This window comes from Mustela putorius, unplaced genomic scaffold (genome assembly GCF_011764305.1).
Source record: "Mustela putorius furo isolate JIRA1106 unplaced genomic scaffold, ASM1176430v1.1 tig00003962_pilon_pilon_pilon, whole genome shotgun sequence".
NCBI classification, from domain to species: domain Eukaryota; kingdom Metazoa; phylum Chordata; class Mammalia; order Carnivora; family Mustelidae; genus Mustela; species Mustela putorius.
Genome location: NW_025422106.1, coordinates 24,702,792 through 24,728,839, shown reverse-complemented (window position 1 = coordinate 24,728,839; position 26,048 = coordinate 24,702,792). Strand labels below are relative to the sequence as shown.

General features: G+C 37.4%; 1 protein-coding gene across 1 annotated transcript in view; it reads right to left on the bottom strand.

Moving 5' to 3' along the window:
- PAFAH1B1 (platelet activating factor acetylhydrolase 1b regulatory subunit 1) overlaps positions 1-26,048 on the bottom strand; it is a 93,325-nt gene that overhangs the window by 2,167 nt on the left and 65,110 nt on the right. The window contains exons 3-9 of the mRNA XM_045070265.1: positions 18,165-18,249; positions 17,835-17,909; positions 16,841-17,047; positions 10,600-10,768; positions 8,648-8,750; positions 7,421-7,649; positions 3,886-3,987 (exon numbers count right to left, since the gene is read on the bottom strand). Coding sequence (XP_044926200.1) covers positions 3,886-3,987; positions 7,421-7,649; positions 8,648-8,750; positions 10,600-10,768; positions 16,841-17,047; positions 17,835-17,909; positions 18,165-18,249 — 970 coding nt within the window. The remainder of the gene's footprint in view (positions 1-3,885; positions 3,988-7,420; positions 7,650-8,647; positions 8,751-10,599; positions 10,769-16,840; positions 17,048-17,834; positions 17,910-18,164; positions 18,250-26,048) is intronic.

Below are 26,048 nucleotides of genomic sequence, written 5' to 3'. Positions count from 1 at the left end.
GCTCTTTGCTCAGCAGCTCTGCCTACTTGTGATCTTTCTCTCCCTGTCAAATAAATGAAACCTTAAAAAAAAAAAAAAAAAAAAAAAAAAAAAAAAAAAAAAAAACAACGAACATTAACACTATTAGCAATTCAGTCCTTCCATCTCACTAGCCACATTTCAAGAGCTCAACAGCTGCATGTGGCCGGTAGCCACAAATCTGGACATTACAGATAGAGAACATCATCACAGAAAGTTTTACTGGACAGCCCTAGACTAGAAAATACACTTAATAGGTATTATAAGTGATATAAGGGAGATATTTATTTTCTTTTTTTACCTTTTCTGTATATTTCTAATCTTTCTACAACATAAGTAACCATATTGCTTTTGTAAAAGAACCAAATAAAGGGGAGTTAACAAAATAAAAAAAAAAGATGAGCAAGGTGATATACCCTTTGTTCTAGGGATGCCTGGGTGGCTCAGCTGGTTAAGCAGGTGCCTTTGGCTCAGGTCATGATCTCAGGGTCCTGGGATCAAACCCTGAATTGGGCTCCCTGCTGAGGGGAAATCTGCTTCTCCCTCCCCATTTGCCCTCCCACCCCTGGCTCATGTGTGTGCTCCCTCTCTCAAATAAATAAAATCTTTTAAAAAATACCTTTTTCTATTAATGTAACCTATAAAAGTCACCAATCACTAGACACAGAAACCTCAACAAGGGGCGCCTGGGTGGCTCGTGGGTTAAGCCTCTGCCTTCGGCTCAGGTCATGGTCCCAGGGTCCTGGGATCAAGCCCCCCATCGGGTTCCCTGCTTGGCAGGGAGCCTTCTTCCCCCTCACTCTCTTTGCTTGCCTTTCTGCTTACTTGTCATCTCTGCCTGTCAAATAAATAAATAAATAATCTAAAAAAAAAAGAAAAGAAACCTCAACAAAAGAATCACATTTTCATGGGCTACACCAAAATAAAGCAGTAAGAAGTACTCTCCTTCAGGGGCGCCTGGGTGGCTCAGTGGGTTAAGCCTCTGCCTTCGGCTCAAGTCATCTCAGGGTCTTGGGATTGAATCCCACATTGGGCTCTCTGCTCAGCAGGGGACATGCTCCCCCCCCACCCGGCCTGCCTCTGCTTACTTGTGATCTGTGTCAAATAAATAAATAAAATCTTAAATTAAAAAAAAAAAAAAAGTATCCTCCTTCAGCTGAAAAAATAGAAGCCAGAAACCTTTGGGGAAATTAAGGTGACCTGTTATTACAGGAGAGTGCAGCACATGCTTTTTTTTTTTTTTTTTTTTTTCCTTCTTAAAGATTTATTTTTTTGACAGAGAGAGAGAGAGATCATAAACAGAGATAGAGGCAGGCAGGGAGCGGGAGAAGCAGGCTCCCTGCCAAGCAGAAGGCCCAATGTAGGGCTTGATCCCAGGACCTTGGGATCATGACCTGAGCCGAAGGCAGAGGCTTAACACACGGAGCCACCCAGGAGCCCCTTCTTCTTTCTTTTTTTTTTTTTTTTTTTTTAATTTTTTATTTTTGATAAACATATATTTTTATCCCCAGGGGTACAGGTCTGTGAATCAACAGGTTTACACACTTCACAGCACTCACCAAATCACATACCCTCCCCAATGTCCATAATCCCACCCCCTTCTCCCAAATTCTTCTTTCTTTTTAAAAAGATTTTCTTTTCAAGCAATCTTTATATCCGATATGGGGCCCAAACTCACAACCCTGAGATCAAGAGCCCCCACGATCCACTGACTGAGCCAGTCAGGTGTCCCATACACACATTCTCATTTTAAATGTAGATGACCTTTCTAAATAGTGATATAGCATATCTGAGCTCCAAATACTACTACAGGAGAGTTTAACTTTCTAACCTTTTATTTTTGTTTTTGGAGCCCAGTGTGGGGCTTGAACTCACAACTGGGAAATCAAGACCTGAGCTGAGATCAAGGGTCAGACACTTAACCAACTAAGCCATCCAAGTGTCCCTCTGATCAATTCTTGATTATAATTCCAAAGTGTCTATTGTATCCTACAGAGAGACAATCACTTCAACCTAAAAAAACCTCTAAAACAAACATGGATGCCCAATTACAAAAGGTGCTACTGAATTAATGCCCATAGATTCCCTTAGAACTTCCTTAGGCAAAGAAGAATCTTCACAATGCTTACTATCATTTATATATACTTTTAATTTTTATTTATTTTTTATTATTTTAAAAATATTTTATTTATTTATTTGACAGAGAGAGAGAGAGAGAGATCACAAGTAGGCAGAGAGGCAGGCAGAGAGAGAAAGGAGGAAGCAGGCTCCCTGCTGAGCAGAGAGCCCGATGCGGGGCTCTATCCCAGGACCCTGAGATCATGACCTGAGCAGAAGGCAGAGGCCTTAACCCACTGAGCCACTCAGGCGCCTCTATATATACTTTTTTTAAAAAGACTGTATTTATTTGAGAGAGAGAGAGCATGAGCAAGGGGAAGGGGCAGAGTGAGAGAGAGAAGCAGACTCCCCACTAAGCAGGGAATCCACTATGGACTCGATCCCAGGACTCTAGCATCATGACATGAGCAGGAGGCAGACACTAAACCGACTGAGCCACCCAGGTGTCCTCATTTAGGTATACCAAATTCTAGGTGCTCCTAAATTGAAACAAGCATTTCTAAGTCATAAAGCTAGGTAACAACAGTAACATCAGAATGGTAAAATAGGAGCACCTGGGTGGCTCAGTGGGTAAAGCCTCTGCCTTCATCTTGGGTCAAGATCCCAGGACCTGGGATCGAGCCCCGCATCAGGCTCTCTGCTCAGCGGGGAGCCTGCTTCCTTCTCTCTCTCTCTGCCTGCCTCTCTGTCTACTTGTGATCTGTCAAATAAATAAATAAAATCTTAAAAAAAAAAAAAGGTAAAATAAACCAAATAAATTGGATCATGTGAACAAACAGATAATAGTTAAGTGGACTCATATTAAAATTAAATACCATGAAATATAGAAACAGTTTTTTAAAAAAATGAATGAATCTAGGGGTACCATGGTTAAGTGCCTGCCTTCAGCTCAGGTCATGATCTTGGGGTCCTGGGATCCAGCCCCATGCTAAGGCTCCCTGCTCAGCAGGGAGTCTACTTCTCCCTCCCTCTCTTCCCCTCCTCCAAATTGTGCTTGCTATCTCTCTCAAAAAAATAAGAAAAGAGTGTATTATAATCTCCTATAGGAAATATATAATTATAAAGATACGGTGAGCTAGGCTCTCCCTCCTGGCATTAATTGGCTTTGTAGATTCCTTTATATAAACATGACATTTTACAGGAATAATTTTCCTATCACTGTAACAACAGAATTAAAAAAGTTTAAGAAAAATCGTGTTTAGGGGCATCTGGGTGGCTCAGTGGGTTAAGCCTCTGCCTTTGCCTCAGGGCATGATCCCAAGGTCCTGGGATCAAGCCCCATGTCAGGCTCTCTGCTCAGCAGAGAACCTGCTCCCTCTCCTCTCTCTCTCTGCCTGCTTCTCTGACTACTTGTGACTTCCATCTTTCAAATAAATGAATAAAATCTTAAAAAAAAAAAAAAAGAAAAATAGTGTTTATAAAGAAGTTCTTTTAAAGCTTGTAATAAGGGGCACCTGGGTGGCTCAGTGGGTTAAAGCCTCCGCCTTCGACTCAGGTCATGATCCCAGGGTCCTGGGATCTAGCCCCGCATTAGGCTCTCTGCTCAGCAGGGAGTCTGCTTTCTCCCCTCTCTCTCTGCTTGCCTCTCTGCCTACTTGTGATCTCTGTCTGTCAAATAAATAAAATCTTAAAAAAAAAATAAAGCTTGTAATATTTCAGATTATTTAATAAGATATCACAAGGCATCTAACCAAAAATATATAAATATAGTTAAGATACAAAAGAAGCAGTAAGATTATGCAAACTTACAAGGGTCATAAGGCACATGCCAGTACTGACGTCCCACATCTTAATAGTCTTGTCTCTGGATCCAGACAGTAAGAATGGCCCAGGCTTGCCACTTTTTTTAGTCTATAGAAAACATACAAAAATAAGTTTCCCACGTAAGAAGTTGAGTGAGGACTTTAAATGATCTACATTTCCAGTTTTTATAAAAATGTGATTTTGGGGGACAAATATTGTATATGTTTATTACACACAATCTGATGTTCTGAGATATATATAAATAATAAAATGACCATCATAATCAGGTTAATTAATATATCCACCACATTGTATAAATACTCCTCCCCCCCCTTTTAGGCAGTGAGAACACATTTTTCTTTAAGGTGAGAATACTTAAGATTTACCCTCTTAGCAAATTTCAAGTATATGACACAGTATTATTAACTGTAGTCACCATGCTGTATTTTAGATCTCTAGGACTTACTCTTCATATTTTTCTGTATTGAAATACACAGGTCTTTTGACATACATAGGCTCTTACATAGGAAAGACACAGATAATATGAAAACAGAATATCTCTACTAAGATTACGATTCAGTTTCTGTTCAAGACTCCTGTAATCAAGAAAAAATTTAAAGCTACTTAATTCAGTCTATACAAAGTCCAGCCAGAATCAAATTTGTGACATGGTAAGTAGCCACCACCAGAGGGCAGTAAAAAGAATCTGAAAATGCAACCATTCAGCCAAAATACAAAGTTACTATAGAAGCCTCATTTTGTAAAAATAATTTTTGGGGATGGGAGGTGGGGAGATGAGGACTGAGGAGGAAGATTCTCCTCCGTCCTTTATTAGAAGGTAATTTAAAAATATCCACAATAGAGGGAAACAAGCCTTAAGTGACTCAGTGACAGAGAACAAATAGGGTTGATGGGAAGGAGGGAGGTGGGGGATGGGCCACATGGATGATGGGAATTAAGGAAAGTACTTGTTGTGAGGAGCACTGGGTATTGTATGTAAGTGAGGAATCACTGAATTATACCCTAGAAACCAATACTGCACTGTATGATAACAAAAGCAAAACTCCCCATAGGGCTGTCTATATATAAAAGACGTGGTCAATTCTGGCTCTGCAATTTATTCAAAGAAATAATATTCTGTAACTTATTTTTAAGATATTAATCATAAAGACTGAAATAATGAAAAGTACCAATTAAGAACCATGTATATAATGAAACTACAGACTAGAAAACCCAAAAGACTCCAAAAAATTGCTGTAATTAATAAGCAAATTAGTAAAGTCTCAGGATACAAAGCCACCATACATAAATCTGCTGCATTCAATAATGAAGCTACAGAAGGGGAAATTAAGAAAACAATCCCATTTATAAAGGCACCAAAAATAGTAAGATACCAAAGAAGTGGAAGATCTATACTCTGAAAACTATAAAACACTGATGAAAGAAATGAAGACAACACACAAAGAAATGGGAAGACATTACATGCTCACAGATTGGAAGAACAAATACTGGTAAAATGCCTATACTACCCAAAGCAATCTACACATTTAATGCAATCCCTATAAAAATACTAACAGCATTTTTCACAGAACTACAACAAACAATCCTAAAATTTGTATGGAACCACAATAGACCCCAAATAGCCAAAGCAATCTTGAAAAAGAAAAGCAAAGCTGGAAGCATCACAATTTCAGACTTCAAGTTACATTACAAAGCTGTAGTAATAAAAAATAGTATAGTACTGGCACAAAAGTAGACACATAGATCAATGGAATTGAACAGAAAATCCAGAAATAAAACCACAGTTATATGGTCAATTAATCTTTGATAAAGCAGGGAAGAATATCCAATGGGAAAGACAGTCTTTTCCATAAATGGTGTTGGGCAAACTGGACAGCAACATACAAAAGAATGAAACTGGACTACTTTCTTATACCACACACACTTAGACTGAAGACCTAAGTGTGAGACCTGAAACCATAAAAATCTTAGAAGAGAGCACTGGCAGTAATTTCTCTGCCATTGGCTCTATCAACTTTTCTCTAGATAGGTTCCCTGAGGTAAGGAAACAAAAGCAAAAATAAACTACTGAGACTACATACATCAAAGTAAAAACCTCCTGCACAGCAAAGAAAACAATCAAAACAAAGAGGCACCCCATAACATGGGAGAAGGTATTTATAAATGACATACCTGATAGTATTGAAAATATATAAAGAACTTCCATAACTCAATATCCAAAAAGAAACCCAATTAAAAAATGGGCAGAAAACAGGAAAAGACATTTTTCCAAAGAAGACATTCACATGGCCAAGAAACACATGATGCTCAACATTACTCATCATCAGGGAAATGCAAATCAAAACTACAATGAGATATCGCCTCACACCTGTCAGAATGGCTAAAATTAATTAATACAAGAAACAACAGGTGTTCATGAGGATGTGGAGAAAGGTGAACCCTCCTGCACTGTTGGTGGGAAGGCAAACTGGTGCAGCCACTCTGGAAAACAGTATGGAGCTTCCTCAAAAAGTTAAAAATAGAACTACCCTATGTCCCAGCAATTGCACTACTGGGTATTTACTGCAAGAGTTTAAAAACCCCACTAACTCAAAAGGATACATGCACCCTTTTATTTATAGTGCCATTATTTAGAACAACCAAGATATGAAAGCAACCCAAGTGTCCATCAACTGATGAATGGCTAAAGATGTGATGCTCACACACACACAATGGAGTATTATTCATCCCTAAAAAATGGCGGGGGGATGAAATCTTGCCATTTGCAATGATATGGATGGAACTAGAGAGAATAATGAAATAAGTCAGAATGTAAGTCAGAACACTATAAAGAAATAAGTCAGAGAAAGACAAATACCGTATGATTTAATTTAAGAAACAAAACAAATAAGCAAAGGTGGGGGGGAGAGAAAGCAACAAACCAAGAAACAGACTCTTAACTCTAGAGAACAAACCGATGGTTACCAGAGGGGAGGAAGGTGGGAGGATAGATGAAATAAGTAATGGGTATTAAGGAATGCACTTGTGATGAGCACAAGGTGATTAAAAAAAAAACCTCCAGACTCAGTTAGTGCTTCTATTAAGAGTATCAGGAGGCCTTCACATGAAATATTCTTTAAAATTAGTATTTAAAGACTGAACTGCATTCCACCATAAATTTATAAATAAAATAATTATGTTCATTAAAGGTTATTCTTCTAAAAGATAACTTTAACCTCTCCCGAAAGTTCTACTTTGCATTGGTATACTAACAATGGCATTTCTGATAAATTTAATGACTACTTTTACAGGAGAATCTATCATCCCCAGCACAAGTCAAGGGTCAGCTGACAACAATAAACACTGGTTAAAAATATAAATAACTTCCACATGTCCGAAAGAGTAAAGACTTTCAAGATACAGAATTCTGGGATGCAGTTTTGTCAATGCATTAACTGCCCTGTATCTGAGAATCAAAAAAGTTATCTAAGATTCTGATATCAGCTATATAAAATAATGAAATGACATATAAATCAAATACCTCAGATCCTGTTGCTTCAGAGATGGAAGAGTATGAGCTTTCTGGAGCCCAGGAAATACATTCTACCACATGCTCATGTTCTCGAAGCTCAGCCTTGCATTCCTTTGTTGCTACGACCCATACACGCACCGTCTGATCATTGGAACAGCTGGCTATCAGAGTGCCGTCCTGATTTGGCCGCACCATACGTACCCATTCTCTGTGTCCCGTGAATGTCTTCACACAGTAGCTGTCAAAATAAGTAATAATTTACATGAATGGCAATTATTGGGACACTTTCCAGAAGCAATATAAAACTAGCCATGCACTAGAATGAAGAGGTTGGCACCAAGTTAGAGTAACCACAGGCAAGTCAAGAGAATAAATGTATATTCATGGTTAATAAAAGATGGAGACAGGACAGAAAATCAAACTATCAATTAAAATGTGCTGATGGGAGAATTATCAAGGAGGTAACCAATCAACACATTATAGAAGGTAAACAACCAATCAACACATTATAGAAGAAGCTACAACACATTACAGAGAGAAATAAAATCTTCTAAAATGAAACACACACAATAAACCTAACAAAAATATTTATAGCCTTGTTGGGAAAAAGACACTCTCTACTAATCTGGGTAAAACTAGTAGTACGTTAAGGTTTTATGGTAACAATCATGTGTCATTCTAAGCACAACCAAATTCAGCCTAATAAGGGAATACCTCCACAAATGTTATTATGTTTTATTTCAACCCACAGAGAAATCACCTAAAAAAAGACCACAGAGAAATAACCCACTGGGGGCACCTGGGTGGTTCAGCTGATTAAGCGTCTGCCTTCGGCTCACGTCATGATCCCAGGGTCCTGGGATGGATCCTTGTGTCTTGTCTGGCTACCTGCTCAGTGAGGAGCCTGCTTCTCCCTCTCCTACGCTCTGTCCACCCTCTGCCCCACCCCAAACATGCTTGTTTTCTCAACACTCTGCACTCTCAAATAAATAAATAAAACCTTAAAAAAAAAAAAAAAGCCATTGCATAGAAAATGGGTCTCAAGGACATGGAAGTTTCTAATTTTCCTGTTCCTTTATTGGAAACATTTAAGAGATTAAAACCTCATAAAAGTATATAAACACAACCAGCACCATGATCATTTGGGGTTAAAGTCAAAATAATTGGTTCAGAACACATTTTGGCTATTTGTTTTATATCTCTTTAGCTGATACCTTTTCAACCAAACCTACTCACCCGGTTTGCACTTCCCACATTTTTATAGTTTTATCCCTTGAGGCAGACACTATATGATCTCCATTGGGCATGATGGCTACTGAAGAAACATTGTGGTCATGGCCTAAAACACAGAACACAGCAACGTATTAAGAATATATAACCAAGAGCAATTAAACCTCAGTTTACTGTGAGATTTCACTGTGGGAGTTCAAATATCGCAGCAACTTTAAATATACTGGGCTTTATATAAATTTGATAAGAAAGCTGGATTTACATACACAAGTCAAGGAATTAGCAACTTAATAAAATAATTCATAATGAATTAAGTAGCTAGCTCAATTTATTATTAAATTTCAACCTGTACAACTGTTTTAACACTACAAGGAATCAGTATCATCAGCATCTGAATATACTAACATGCTGTATATTTATATATGAACACTAGATACACACAAAAATTTCCATGGTTGATATCCTAAGATGTATGTTAGAAATAAGACTTACAAAGCTAAAGAGAAAGAAGAATAAAAATGGAGATTTGGTTCCATATTTAAAACAATGGTTGAAAATTTCCTTTTTTGTTGCTGATGTCCCTGGGGATAAAAATGCATTATCCTATATGCATTATTCACATTCCTAATCAGCTATCCTTTGTGGAAAAAATTCGAGAGAATCCTCATAAATATCATTAGCTTAAGGAATATACAATGACTGGAAAAAACTCCTTTATAAAAAATATTTTAAATTTAAGTATAGTTGACACACATTACATTAGTGTCAGTTGTACAATACAGTGATTTGGCAAGTTTATACACCATGCTACTATGTTCACTGCAAGTGTACCTGCCATTTGCCACCATACACCGGTATAATATCATTAACTCTATTCCTTATGCTGTGCCTTTTATTCCCTTGACTTCCTCATTCCATAACTGGAAGCCTGTAACTCCCACTCTCCTTCTTCTTCATAAAAGTCACAGCAAAAAAAAAAAAAAAAAAAAAAGTCATAGCAACAAGATCCAGGCTACTCAAAGAAACATAAACACTAGATTTTACTAAAGGATTCCATTCTTTTATGAAAGAATTCCTTTAACTGGTAAGCTTCCCACTTAATTTGGGGGAAAAACACCCTTCAAATTATACTCTATGTAATCACATCATGATTATCTATTTAAAAAAAAAAACTCTTTTATTACCAACATAGCATGTGTTCTTTATGTAAAATCCAAATATTCAAATTTTATCATATTTAAAGAAACAAAAACCCTTAAGTGGGCACCTTCTATGTGCCAGGTACTAAACCAAGATGATTCACGTATATGATTTCATTTTATCCTCACAACAATCCTATGACAGGTATTATTATCTCTGTCTTGCAGATGAAAGAAGCTGAAACTTCCCAATGTCAAAAGTAAACAAGTAGGAATTGGAACCCAGATATCTGATTCCAAAGCCCATGCTCTTTCCACAAGGCCAAACGGCCTCAGAGAATAGTCTCTAGGACAAGACTCAGGAAAACCTAACATTGAGACTATCGTGTATGTGGAAAATTAGAGTGAGCAAGAAATACCAGGTTCCAGCTTTTACTATACCTATTTGCTCTGGACTTCAGTTTCCCAAGTGAGAAAAATGAAAAGCAAAACAAAACAAAACAAATCCCCAATAACTTCATTCTCTTTCTTTCTTGAAGACAGAGGTCCCAGGAGTTTTTCTTATGCAAAAATATTCCTGAAAACGAATTAAGTATTTTATGTAAACCAGTACTAGGAGATACTTAAAACCTCTTAACTGAAACAATTCAACTACTGTGGTTTCTCCATGGGTTATTTACATCATACACTCTTCCACTGATACAATTAAGAATTAAATGTAGGGGACCTGCACGCTATTAAAAAGAATATTGTTTAATATTCTTTTCTCTGGAATGTCACGTTACAAATCAATATCAAAGTACTATCCACTACCCTTACCGTGCATGGTTCTGATGCATTCAAAGCCCTGAAAATCCCATAGTTTAATGGTCATATCTGCAGAACAGGAAGCCAGAAGCTTGCCACTGTGGTCAAATGAAATATCCTGTACAGAGTCTGTATGTCCCTTAAGAGTTCGCTCAAAATCTCCAGTCTCATAATCCCACACCTGTCAAGTGACCAGAAACTTAGTTAACATCAACCTATCCCTTCTTTCTCATTTTACATTAGTCACTCAGCAGACCAGTACTAGCAAATGAGAGACTTAGAAACAGCACATCTTCAAGTACAGACTGGTCTTTTCTCTAGAGAAAACTGAAGTTATAATTATGAAAACCGACTTCTAGTACCATATTATCTACCACACACTTTATGCTAGTGAGTAGGTATATGAAGCCAAAAGACAAAGTCTCTTTCCAGTCTGACAGGAGACAATACACACGTAAACAAATAAATTTAAAGACAAAAGTTTTGGGGGCAGTTGATAGGCATCTATAGGCAGAGTATTAGAGCACAATAAAGAGTGCTCAATCCTAACAGACAAGCAGAGCTCAGACATCTAAGAGGAAGGAAAGACTTCACAAGAGGCTACTGTCCATGAATAGATTAACAAAAGCATATATCATTCTGATGCAAAAATGGCCAAGTCATTAACACATTTTTTAAAGATAATTCTCCTAAGATAAAAGACATAATAATCTATTAAGAATAAATATTAGGGATGCCTGGGTGGCTCAGCTGGTTAAGCATCCGATTCTTGATTTCGGCTCAGGTCCTGATATCAGGGTTGTGGAACTGAGCCCCCACTGGGGAGTCTGCTTGTCTCTCTCCCTCTGCTCTTCCCCTCGATCGTGCTCTCTCTCATTCTCTCTCTCTCTTTCAAATAAATAAATAAATAGGCAAATAAAATCTTTATTAAAAAAGAATAAATATTAGAAACAGACCTCAAGAACAACTGGTGGTCAAATGCTAGTCTAAAGTTCAGTCTTTACCCGACACCAATTACATTCTCTAAAATCAGATTGATTTCATTTTTCCTATAGTAGGTTCAAATTTACTTGTAGGAGGGTATGTATCAACCAATTTAAAGAAACTTAGAAAATGCATTTTGAAAACTTGGAAACAATCTAAATATCCAACATTAGGGGAATGGCTAAGTAGATATAAAACCTGGGATTAGAAGGAACTTGTGATGTAATAAAATAATGTTAAGTTAAAAAGAACACAAAATTACACGTGATCACAACTACATAAAAACCTCAACTAAGAAAAATAAACTATCTTCTAAAAAACTTTTAAAAAATGTTTATTTTTTTATTTATTTGACAGACAGAGATCACAAGTAGGCAAAGAGGGAGGTAGGGAGAGAGAGAGAGAGAGAGAGAGGAAGAAGCAGGCTTCCTGCTGAGCAGAGAGCCTGACTCGGGGCTCGATCCCAGGACCCCGGGATCATGACCTGAGCCGAAGGCAGAGGCTTTAACCCACTGAGCCACCCAGGCACCCCTAAAAACTTTCTTTTAAAGAAAACGTACATACCCTTCTCAATATAAACAAGATTTTTTTTTTTTTACCATATATTCAACTACTTCTACATAAAAGTGATTTCTAATTTTGCACATATTTTGTTAGATTTATCCTTAAGTATTCTGGGGTTTTTGATACTACTCTGTGGCATTTTAAAATCTCAATTTTCAAATTATTCATTGCTACTTTATAGAAATACAATGACCTTTTGTATAGTAACCCTGTATCCAGAGATTCTGTTAAATTCAGCCACAGTTCTAGTAGCTTTTTTGTAGATTCTTTGGGCTTTCTAAATAGATGACCATGTTGTCTACAAGTAAAGAGTTTCATTTCTTCCTTTCCAATCTGTATGCCTTTAACTTCTTTTTCTGCCTTACTGCACTGACAAGGCACTCTTTTGCAAACATGAAATATAAGTAGTTGAGACTGAACACAACATCTTTGGTTTCTGATCTCAGGAGGAAAAGCATTGTTTTCCACCATTAATTATTATGCCAGACACCTTTTAAGCTTTTATCAACTTAATGAAGCTCCATTCCTAGCTTGCTGACAGCTATTATCATGAATGAATGTTGGAATTTTGTCAGATGCTTTTTCGGAACCCATTATGTTTTTCATTGATGTGGTGTATCACACTGATTGTGGAACCAATCTTTCATTCAGAGATAAATCCTACTTGGGTCGTATTAATTAACCTTTTCGGGGCGCCTGGGTGGCTCAGTGGGTTAAGCCGCTGCCTTCGGCTCAGGTCATGATCTCAGGGTCCTGGGATCGAGCCCCGCATCGGGCTCTCTGCTCAGCAGGGAGCCTGCTTCCCCCCCCCTCTCTCTCTCTGCCTGCCTCTCCATCTACTTGTGATTTCTCTCTGTAAAATAAATAAATAAAATCTTTAAAAAAAAAAAAAAAAAAATTAACCTTTTCATAAACTGCTTAATTTAATTTGCTTACAATTTATTAATTTTGCATATGTGTTCATGAATAATACTGGTTAGTAGTTTTCCTTTTTGTAAGATTTTTGTCCCATTTAGTATCTAACGATACCAAGAGTTCAGATGAAAATTTTACATATTACAAATAAGATATCATCTTGCAGTTCAGTTTCAGTTAACTTTCCATGCATTTATCAAAGAACACTATAGCATTTTCTCTAAAATACACCCAGAAAATGAACTGTCTCTTCATAAATGGTGAACAAAGTATTTTAATGTCTGTAAGTATCAAGAACAAGAATTAATTGTATTATTCTTTTGATATTTACCTTTTGTCTGATTATAAAAATAAATGCTCATTTTGTCTTTGCTTTTCACAAGTATTTTTCCATGCCATTCGAGATTTGGCAAACTTTTTTTTTTTTTAAGATTTTATTTTTAAGTAATCTCTACACCCAATGGGGGGCTCAAATATTGCATGTTGCACCCACTGAGCCAACAACGTGCTGCGCACCCCACCCCCCTGCCTTTTAGGGCAAACATCTTTTCTTAAAGGAATTCCTACTGTTAGCTAATTTTTTGGCAGAGAGCAGAAGGGCAGAGTGAGAGAGAATCTTAAGCAGGCTCCATGCCTAGCACAGAGCCCAAGAGGGGCCTCAATCTTACAACCCTGAGATCATGATTACCTTAGCCAAAAATCAGAAGTCAGACAACTTGACCAAGCCATCCAGGAACCTCTAAAATTTTTCATTATTAGAGAAAACATTATATAAATGAAAATCTTTGAATATTAAAGAATATCTCTTCTCATTTTGCAATATTAGGTCAGCTAGTGAAAAACCATTTTGGGTCAAAAAATACAGACTTTAGGGGCACCCGGGTGCCCCCATCACCTAGGTTTTACTGAAACTGAATAATAAAAGTATGGAAGGAGAGTAGAAAACCATTCTTCTCATTCCAAAAAATATACACAGAAGTAATTTAATGAGAAATAAAGCTTTATGTGTAAGACTAAACAGAACATTATTTATGACAGTAGATGACTGGAAATGGTATAAAAAGTCCAAAGTGGGGCGCCAGGGTGGTTCAGTGGGTTAAAGCCTCTGCCTTCGGCTCAGGTCATGATCTCAGGGTCCTGGGATAGAGCCCCGCATTGGGCTCTCTGCTCAGCAGGGAGCGTGCTTCCTCCTCTCGCTCTCTCTCTGCCTGCCTCTCTGACTACTTGTGATCTCTGTCAAATAAATAAATAAAATCTTAAAAAAAAAAAAAAAAAGAAGAAGTCCAAAGGAAGAAAATTTGTTCACCATACTGAAACACTGCTGGCAACAAGTAAGTACTCCTTTAGTATCTGGCCAGTACTGTTTTAAGTAGTTTCCACATATTAACTCATTTAATCCTACCAAAAGCCCTAAGAGGTTAGTATTAATTATCTTCATTTTACATCTGAAGAAAGAGAAGCACAAAAAGTTAATCTGCCCTTGATCACATTAATTTTGAGTGATGGGGTCAGGACTTGAACCAAGAGCATTAACTATTCTATAAATCCTCCACATATAAACTAAACAACTGGCTTAAAATCATTAAAAATGATTAATCAGAAACAAAGAACCCTATTTCAAAAATAATTTAATTAAAAAAGAATAAAACCTAAACACAAATGTTTTTCATTAATGAAACAACGACGTGTACACATAATAAATAAAGAGTAAATGGAAGGGAGAACTATTAAGTAGTTGCTAAGATACATGGCATGATCATTATACATAGAAATTTTAACACTTCGAATTGTAACCTTTTATTTTATTTCTTTAATAACGAAGCCCCAACATGGGGCTTGAATTCACCACCCTGAGATCAAGAGTTGCGTGTTCTACCAAGAAAGCCAGCCAAGGCTCCCGGATTTGTAATATTTTATTTTTTTTTTAAAGATTTTATTTATTTATTTGACAGATCACAAGTAGGAAGAGAGGCAGGCAGAAAGGAGGAAGCAGGCTCCCCACAGAGCAGAGAGCCCGATGTGGGGCTCGATCCCAGGACCCTGAGATCATGACCCACTGAGCCACCCAGGCGCCCCTGGATTTGTAATATTTTAAAGTTTAGGGGCGCCTGGGTGGCTCAGTGGGTTAAATAAAGCCTCTCTGCCTTCGGCTCGGGTCATGATCCCGGAGTCCTGGGATCAAGCCCCGCATCGGGCTCTCTGCTCAGCGGGGAGCCTGCTTCCTCCTCTCTCTCTGCCTGCCTCTCTGCCTACTTGTGATCTCTTCTGTCAAATAAATAAAATCTTAAAAATAAATAAATAAAAATAAAAAATAAATAAAAAATAAAAAATAATTTTAAAAAAGCTAATAAAGAAATAAATAAATAAAGTTTACTCAGTAAGTATAGTTTAAGATGGCACATGGATAGTTTTGTTTATGCTTTTATATCACTGCTGCAAAATCAATAATTAAGACCAGGTTTTAAACCTATTCATCCTTATGCCTCATGATACCAGTACAGTTTCACAGTACACAAGACTATCATAAAATCAGTAATTTAAATACATGTCTCCATATTCTTGAAAAACAGCAACAGTTAATGTATTAGGTATATAATCATTTCAGACTACATGGTACACATATGATTTAAGACTCTCTTCCAGTAACTCTGCTGCCCACCCCATGGACGACCAGTCCATGGGATGTAAGGAAGCCACTGGTTTAGAAACTAAAGAAAGAAATCATGTAAGGAACATATAAAACAATGTCTAATTTGAACAAATTACTTTAAGTAGAGTCACAATTAAGTCATTATGGTATTTTTACACTGGACTGCTGCTAGGTGATATATACAATATTAACAATCTACTTAAGTTTTCTTAATTATACCTTTATAAAAGAAACTTAAAAATCTAGAACTTAATCTGGAAAAAGCCTTAGAGGAGAAAAACCTACCTAAACCTTTTAATTATATTTTACTTATCTTTCTGCAGGTAGTTTATACAACTGTTACTGTAGTGTGTCTGGATCAAAGAGAATTACAAAAATAACTTTTTTTCTGGATTAAAAGATGAAATATCAAAATGTATATACTTATTGTAAAAAACATAAAAATGCGAGAAATACATAACTTATAAAGTGAAAACCTTTTGTAACACCACAACCCTGGAGAGAACTACTGTTTGGAATCAAAGGCAGTATTTAAAATACATCAAGGAGGGGCGCCTGGGTGGCTCAGTGGATTAAGCCGCTGCCTTCGGCTCGGGTCATGATCTCAGTGTCCTGGGATCGAGCCCCGCATTAGGCTCTCTGCTCAGCAGGGAGCCTGCTTCCCCCTCTGTCTCTGCCTGCCTCTCTGCCTACTTGTGATCTCTCTCTCTGTCAAATAAAATAAATAAAATCTTTAAAAAAAAAAAATACATCAAGGAGAGTCCAATTCAAGTTAAGTCCCCTACTGAATTCTTTTGCAAAATATATTCACCCCGTGAAGTATGAATATTGTAATCTTATATTTTCATCTATCATCTCTGCTTAAAAGCAAGGTACACTCATATTTTCATTCCAAGAACAAAATGTTATTCAAGTACTACATGACCCATGGCTCAACACTAAATCAGTGACACCCAATTTTCTCAAATTCATCAGTAAACTTATCTGGCAGCTTGCCTCTCAGGAGCTCCAAGCTCTTATCTTTTCCTGTCTTGCACAGGTCTTCATTTTTAGGATCTCTTTACCTCTTTTACTCAATTAACTTTAAAATCTGCTTTTAATAGTTAGCTTATTGTACATCTTTAATTTTGAAAAAATTACCTTAATTGTAGCATCCTCTGAAGCAGAGACCATAACACTGAACACAGGATGGAAAATTACTCGAGTGACTGGACTCCTATGACCACTCAATGCGTACTTTTCTGGTGGACGGGGAATCCATTCTTTTGGGTCTCGTTTCTGACCAAGGGGTCCACCCGACGTAAATTCTTCTTTTGCTTCATTTAGTTTTGATTCTAATTCCATAACCTTGAGAAGCAACAGTTATATACAGATAGATTCCAATAAAAATAATATATTTGATGTTTTTAAAAATTGCCTTTAGTTTTTATCTGTTTATGCAGGATACTTGAAAAAATTTCAATAATTTACAAAGCATTCATCAATTTTAATTGAAAATGATCTATATACTCCTCAAAATTTCATTACTGCGACAAAACCGAAACTTACTTAACTAAAAAGAAAATTTCAATTTTTATCTACTAATTAGAGGAAAAGCAGTGAAAATAAAAGCAGACATTTATTGAACATGTACGTGCTAGGTAACTTTTCTAAGAGCTTTTTATGGATTAACTCATGTTATGAGAATGTTATTTATTTATACTTACTTTGCCTACTGAAAGTATAAATTTTAGGACCAGAGTATTATTTGCTGCCTTCACTTTACAGATAAAAGTAAAACCTCAGAGATGAAAATGACTTCTCTAAGTACACACTTTAGTGCTTCTTCCCCATCATACTGGCTACATGCTTTCTTCCAATTTAAATGCACAAATGAGTTCTTTCAGTATCAATTCTTTCAAGTCAGGGTTAGGTAGATTCACTAGAGCCAACACCTGGATTGCGTAAGTGAGCATGTATCAGCAAAGACCTATCTAGGTCAAAGTATTTTTTAATGCATAAAAATGATTTTTACTTGCCTTTCAAGGGTAAATATAATTATTAATTAATACAGAGTAACTGATGTTAATATTTTCAGAAAGTTTATATAAGAACACAGAATACAAGTGACTTTAAAGAAAGAAGACATAGATACCTTCTTTTGTAATCTAATAACGGATGTCCATTTTTTTTCCAAAAGACCAGCATATTTCTTATCTAATTCTTCATTCTAGAGAAAAAAATGAAAATCTTTTTAAAAATGGCTCAACTACATTTTTCAAGGCATACAGACCATTCTCCTTAGCCCAAATGTTACTAAGAATCTGATTATACAAAAAAAGGGGAGATGAAAATCTAGGGTCAAAGTGAACCATGTAACAAGTGGTAACATTTGTGAATAAATGACATGATTGTTCAATACTGATACTTGAGTTAAATCCACCTATTAACTATATCATGAATAACTGTAAAAAGGGAAACATACCATATCTAATTCAGCTTCCTTTTTAAAAACTGAATATGCCTCTTCGTAGCCATTCGAACGAAGATAATCTGCTATAGCTCGATTTCTGAAAGAAAACAAATTCAAAAGACTTCTAACAAAACCTGATTTTTTTTTTTTTTAAAGATTTTATTTATTTATTTGACAGAGATCACAAGTAGGGAAAGGCAGGTGGAGGCGGGGAAGCAGGCTCCCTGCTGAGCAAAGAGCCCAATGTGGGGCTCCATCCTAGACCCTGGGATAATGACCTGAGCCGAAGGCAGAGGCTTTAACCCACTGAGCCACCCAAGCACCCCCCAAAACCTCATTTTTAAAGATTTTATTTATTTGTCAGAGTGAGCGAGCGAGCGAGCGAGAGCAAGCACAGGCAGACAGAGTGGAAGGCAGAGTCAGACGGAGAAGCAGGCTCCCTGCGGAGCAAGGAGCCCGATGTGGGACTCGATCCCAGGACGCTGGGATCATGACCTGAGCCGAAGGCAGCTGCTTAACCAACTGAGCCACCCAAGCACATCCCAAAACCTCATTTTTAAATAAGATTTTATTTATTCATTTGTTTAAGAGAGAGAATAAGGATGTGCAAGCAGGTGGAGAGGTAGAGGGGAAAGGAGAGGGACAAACAGACTTGCGCAGAGTGGGCATGCAGCTCTACGTGGGGCTCGATTCTGCAACCCTGAGATCATGACATGAGGAAAATCAAGAGCCGGATGCTCAACCAACTGGACTACCCAGGTGCCCCACAAAATCTGATTTCTATTTTAAATATTTTATTTAAAATTTCATAAATCTTAAGACACTCTTAAAAAGTATTCCCTTGCAAATCATACAAGTATTTCACAAAAAAAGGAACAAAAGCTTCTAACACATTTCATTCTGTCACAGTACATCCAAAATATTAAAACATTATTCTTGAGCTTTTAGTTTTAAGTTTCTAATGTATTGCTTGCAAGATGCAGAGACTCCTGAGTCAAGATATAGCTTATAGAACAGTTATCGATTTGTGACAGTAATCATCAATTTTGTTCATGTTTATATTCAGCCTTCCTTTACTAACTGTTACGCTAGCAGATACTCAAGGACTAGCAACTGAAATTTAGTTTTGCATAGAAAATTGTTCTGATAAATTATAATTAATAAGTATTTAATATCAGAGAAAATTTTAACCATTAAAATGGGTGAATAAAAGGGCACAAGCGCTAAACTTAGTATAATATCACAGAATCACAGAATGAGACATTCATTTAGAATTAGAAAATCTAGGGCGCCTGGGTGGCTCAGTCATTAAGCATCTGCCTTTGGCTCAGGTCATGGTCCCAGGGTCCTAGGATTGAGCCCTGCATTGGGCTCTCTGCTCGACAGGGAGCCTGTTTCCCCCCTCTCTCTGCCTGCTTCTCTGCATACTTGTGATCTCTGTCTGTCAAATAAATAAAATCTTAAAAAAGAAACCACACTGTAATTTAAATAATTTTAAAGTTAACATATATGCAAAGTTAAACAAAATTTAAATATATAACTATACAGTAAAATATCCTTTTTACTTCTGACCCCAATATTCTGTTCCTGGGGTAACCACTTAATGAGAGTTTTGTATATTCAGAGACAATCTATACACACACATTCGTGCATAGTCTTCTAGAGATAATCAATATTTGTTTCTTACACAGTCACATAAACTCAATCTTGGCCATCATTCTTTACCAGCAGACATAAATTTGCCTTTAAAAAAACAATTCTATGGGGCGCCTGGGTGGCTCAGTGGGTTAAAGCCTCTGCCTTTGGCTCCAATCATGATGCCGGGGTCCTGGGATTGAGCCCCACATTGGGCTCTCTGCTTGGCAGGGAGCCTGCATCCCTTCCTCTCTCTCTGCCTGCCTCTCTGCCTACTTGTGATTTCTATCTGTCAAATAAGTAAATAAAATCTAAAAAAAAAAAAAAAAAAATTCCATTACAGACATATGCTTTTACTACCACAGACAATTTTCCTATGACCACCATATCAAAGCCACTGCCCACCTAACGCTTTAGGAAATAAAAACACTCTAACAGTATTGTAGAATTGGTGGAATCAAGTTTTAATTTAATGGCATGTTAAAAGTAAAACAGTGGAGAAAGATAATAGGAAATTATAAACACTTCATATTCCAGGTAATTATTAGCATACCAAAGATTAAAGCATAATAACTAGTAGAAGACAGGGTCAAGCACATCACATTCAAGAACATGGGGGCTGAGGAAAGATAAATCTTACTATTATTGAGTCTGTGTCTGTGTGCTGTTCGTATTACACAGCCTGTACCTTTTGGCCTGTTCTACTAATGGATAACTTGCTTCATAAGAAGTATCTTCCGTACATGGAGCTGAAATCTACTTCGTCTTAATTTTCAAGTAGTTCTACTTGGGCCTTCCAAAACAATACAAAATAGGAAGGCAATGGATCTCTTAAAATAGTTCATCAAATACTGTGTTGTCAAAGCCTGTGTTACATGTACCTTCAACAAAAGTAAATTTCCCTTGGTTAGAATATCCCAAATAATAAGAGAAATAAAGAAGTCAAAAAACATACCTATTTCTTAGCTTTATTTTGTTCTTTAAAAATGTCAAGGGTAAACAAATCATATATAGTTCTTGTAAATATTTAAAGTTCCTACCTAGCTCCATTCTCACCTCAGGGTCAAGCCGTAATGCTGAAACTTTGAAGACACAGCACATAGCCTGAAACTCTGAGGCTCACATAATAAATAATACATACATATATATGTAATATGTGTGCAAGTTATAAAAATTATGATCTTAATGGACTTATTTTTTAAAGAGATTAATAAATGATGGTACTTTTCCAGGAAACAATAATAAAAGGAGAAAAATGGAAACCAACTATTCCTTTTCCTTATTTAAAAAAAAAAAGTCCCAGTGATCCGAAGGGGCATGTGCACCCGAATGTTTACAGCAGCAATGTCCACAAAAGCCAAACTCTGGAAAGAACCTAGATGTCCATCAACAGATGAATGGATAAAGAAGATGTGGTATATATACACAATGGAATACTATGCAGCCATCAAAAGAAATGAAATCTTGCCATTTGCGACAACGTGGATGGAACTAGAGTGTATCATGCTTAGCGAAATAAGTCAAGTGGAGAAAGACAACTATCATATGATCTTCCTGATATGAGGAAATGGTGATGCAACATGGGGGCTTAAGTGGGCAGGAGAAGAATAAATGAAACAAGATGGGATTGGGAGGGAGACAAACCATAAGTGACTCGTAATCTCACAAAACAAACACTGAGGTTTGCTGGGGGGAGGGGGGTTGGGAGAAGGACATGGACATTGGGGAAGGTATGTGTTTTGGTGAGTGCTGTGAAGTGTGTAAACCTGGCGATTCACAGACCTGTACCCCTGGGGATAAAAATATATTGTATGTTTACAAAAAATTAAAAATTAAAAAAAAGAAGTCCCAACATTTTCAGATTATCACTGCCAACCCTTCAGTCTGGTTGTCTCATACCATGTTCTTTGCCAATAAATTCACATCACCATGGATGCATTATGTATAGCTCATTTAAAAAAAAAAAAGATTTTATTTATTTATTTGAGAGACAGACAGAGACAGAGCATAAGAAGGGGGAGGGACAGAAGGAGAGGAAGAACTGGACTTCCCGCTGGAGAGCAAAGAGCCTCAATCCCAGGACCACTGGGATTATGACCTGAGCCACGGACAACTGCCCAACCAACTGAGACACCCAGGAACCTTCCCGTATGGCTTTTAATCAAGTAACTTAATCTGTTAGTCTTGTTCACCATGTCATGAAACTCTTCCCTTGTCAGTAAATATTAATCTACAACATTATAGTTATTAATATTTCAAACACAATATTCTATGACATAGATGTACCAAATTTTATTTAAGAAATTACCTACTGTTGGACTTACAGGTTGTTTCTAATTTTAAATAATGTTGCAAATAAACATTCAATGTGGAGTCTTTCTCTTATCTTTACATTAGAGTTAAAAGGTGCTACAGATTGAATGTTTATGTGTGTCATCCTCCTCCCCCCACCAATTCTTACACTGAAACATAATATGATAGTATCTGGAGATGGGGCCTTCGGAGGTGCTTATTAGCTTCTTGAGGGCAGAGCCCTCACGAATGGGATTAATGCACTTACAAAAAGAGACTGAACTAGGAGGTAAGCACCACGAGACACTGAATCTGTTAGTACTTTGATCTTGGACTCCCAGCTTCTAGAACCCTAAGAAATAAATCTCTGTGGTTTATAAGCCACCCAGTTTACAGTATTTTATTACAGAAGCCTGAACAAAGGCAGAAATTATATACACTTTTTGGACATTTTGATAGCTACTGAAAAATTGCTCCCCAGAGTTGTACCAGTTTATATTTCTATCAATAGTTATGAATGTTATCTCTTTACCATCTTTACTTTTCAAATACTGGATTAGCATTTACTGACTTAAAAAAAAAAAAAAACCTTGTTTTTATCCTTTGATTCTGCTTATGTAACTTTTATAAAATGTGGACTAGAAGTTATTATTTTTTTTTCTTAGATTTTCTTTATTTGACAGAGAGAGACAGCAAGAGAGGGAACACAAGCAGGGGGAGTAGGAGAGGGAGAAGTAGGCTTCCCACTGAGCAGGGAGCCTGATGTTGGGCTTAATGCCAGGACCTGGGATCATGACCTCAGCCAAAGGCAAATGCTTCATGACTGAGACACCCAGGCACCCCAAGATGTTAAATTTTTAAAACATCTGCAATATTTCTATATCCTATGTAACTTAACCCAACATCTGCATTTTTTTTTTTTAAGATTTATTTACTTTTGGGGCACCTGGGTGGCTCAGTGGGTTAAAGCCTCTGCCTTCAGCTCAGGTCATAATCCTGGTGTCCTGGGATCAAGCCCCGAATCAGGCTCTCTACTCAGCGGGGAGTCTACTTCCTCCTCTCTCTCTCTCTGCCTACCTCTCTGCCTACTTGTGATCTCTGTCAAGTAAATAAATAAAATCTTAAAAAAAAAAAAAAAAAAGATCTATTTACTTTTTTGAGACAGAGCATACATGACACGGGGAGGGGCAGAGGGCAAGAACCTCAAGCAGACTCATGATGAGTGTGAAGCCCAACACAGCCAACACAGGTCTAACCCTAACCTGAGTTGAAATGAAGGGACAGATGCTCAACAGATTGAGCTACCTAGGCGCTCCTTGACATCTGCAACTTAAAAAGATGTTTTGTGGCAAAAGCAATGAATAGATGAAAGAAAGAAAGATGTAGTTGATTACAAATGTGCATAAAGCAGCACCTCATTATAGTTGTATGTCACATTTATACTTTTTATAAAATGTTAAATCCAATTAAAAAAACAACATTCACGGGCGCCTGGGTGGCTCAGTGGGTTAGGCTGCTGCCTTCGGCTCAGGTCATGATCTCAGGGTCCTGGAATCGAGTCCCACGTCGGGCTCTCTGCTCAGCAGGGAGCCTACTTCTTCCTCTCTCTCTCTCTCTGCCTGCCTCCCTGCCTACTTGTGATGTCTCTCAAATAAATAAAATAAAAAATCTTTAAAAAAAAAAAAAAAACAACATTCACTGTCTCTTTTGATCCTAAAACAATCCTGCTAAAGTAGGTAAAAAAGTATATTACCCCCACATTATATATTGGCAGACTAATTCATTGAGGAAATAAAACTAGAAAGTAGTGAAATAATCTAGGATAACAATTCCAAAAAACATTTACTGAGTGGATGGGGAATAAACTGGCTAAACTCTGCACCTCCCTTTAATCAGAGGAGTTCCATTTTTATATATACCCATATACTGCATTTTCTTCATATATGCTTTAAAAATGGACTTATAATGGGGCTCCTGGGAGCCACTGTCAGTTAAGCGTCCAACTCTTGGTTTCAGTTCAGGTTGTGATCTCAGGGTCATGAGATCAAGCGCTGCATTAGACTCTGTGCTCAGTGCGGAGTCTGCTTAAGACTCTCTCCCTTTCCCTCTGCATCCCCAGCCCCTGTGCACACACGCTCTCTAAAATATGTTAAGTAACTCTTTAAAAAAAAATAAGAAGAAGAAAAAGGACTTACACTGCTCTTTAAAAAGCCCTACATCTACCCCCAAATCCTTAAAGCCAAAAATGATTCACACTTTTAACCACTAGACTTTTGTTTTAGTAACTGACTAGATTTAAGAGATGGGACAACACAGTTAATTCCCAAGTTTCTAGTGAGTTTAATACCAATTACTTGGATAGAAAACACAGGGGGAAAAGAGGAAGAAAAAAGAGAGGTAGAATACAGTAAGTTCAGTTTTAAACCTTCTGACTTTAAGTAGCTATAAGATATTTAAGTAAAGATACATGATAGGGGTACCTGGGTGGCTCAGTGGGTTAAGCCTCTGCCTTCGGCTCAGGTCATGATCCCAGAGTCCTGGGATCTAGCCCTGCATCGGGCTCTCTGCTCAGCAGGGAATCTGCTTCCTCCTCTCTCTCGCTCTCTCTCTGCCTACCTCTCTGCCTACCTGTGATCTCTGTCAAATAAATAAATAAAATCTTAAAAAAAAAAAAAGATACACGATGTAAGTGGTAATTAGATATACAGGTCATGGCTTGAGAGAGAGACTTGATGTAAGAAAGCATTTGGGAAAATTAGCAATCAGGGAGTAGTAATTCAAACCACATAAGTGATGAAAGACAATTCACAAGAAGGTATATAATGAGAGCAAAAAAAAAGGAGACCAGAACGTAACTGATGGAACCTTGACAGATACCAATATTTAAGAACTAAGACAGGGGCGCCTGGGTGGCTCAGTCAGTGAAGTGTCCAACTCCTGGGCTTCAGCTCAGGTCATGAGCTCAGAGACTGGAGATCAAGCCCACATCACGCTCTCCGCCCTCAACAGGTAGTCTGCTGGAGATTCTCTCTCGTTTTCTGTCTCCCTCTACCACTCCCCGCACTCATGCACATGCAATCTCTCTAAATAAATCTTAAAAAGTAAAAATAAAAAGAAGTAAGATGATCAAGAGAGATGTCAGCAAGGCAATGGAGATGGACAGCAGTGACAACACAAAAGAGAGGTCAAAGTAAGTCTAAAAAGTGCCCAAGCAACCTGGCACTAAGAGATCCCTGTCAACTTTAGCAAGCACAGTTTCAGTACTTCAAGTGGCCTCAGTATTCCATTCCACAGTAAGATTTCAAGTGAGCACTGTAAATCACTGGGGCTGGGGAACATCAACGAGTTCTGAGAGTATCAGGGATATATTCTTTTTTTAGATGAGGATATATGTTTGGTAAACACTATGATATATGAGAGTTTTAAAAGAGATACCACGGGGCACCTGGGTGGCTCAGTGGGTTAAAGCCTCTGCCTTCAGCTCAGGTCATGATCCCAGGGTCCTGGGACAGGCTCAGCAGAGAGCCTGCTTCCCACTCTGTCTCTGCCTGCCTCTCTGCCTACCTGTGTTCTCTGTCAAGTAAATATAAAAATAAATAAATAAATAAATAAATAAATACAAGAGATACCACATGGCATTAATATTATCATAACACAGAACAACCAAAGAGCAAGATACATATACAAAAATACAGAAAACAAATTAGAACTTAAGTTTTTAAATGAGTCTAATGCCATTAAGGATAACTGAGTCCAGTGATGTGGAACCTCTACCAGGGAAGGTGTACCACTATCAAAGTTAAGAGTACTAAGTTAAGACGGAAGAATCTCTTGGATCTAAGAGTCTAACAGTGCTTCTAGAGTTAGCTACTAATTTCAGTTGTTAATCTAGAGTTAATTTTCACCAGTTTTTTTTTAAAAATATTTTATTTATTTATTTGACAGACAGGCATCACAAGAAGACAGAGA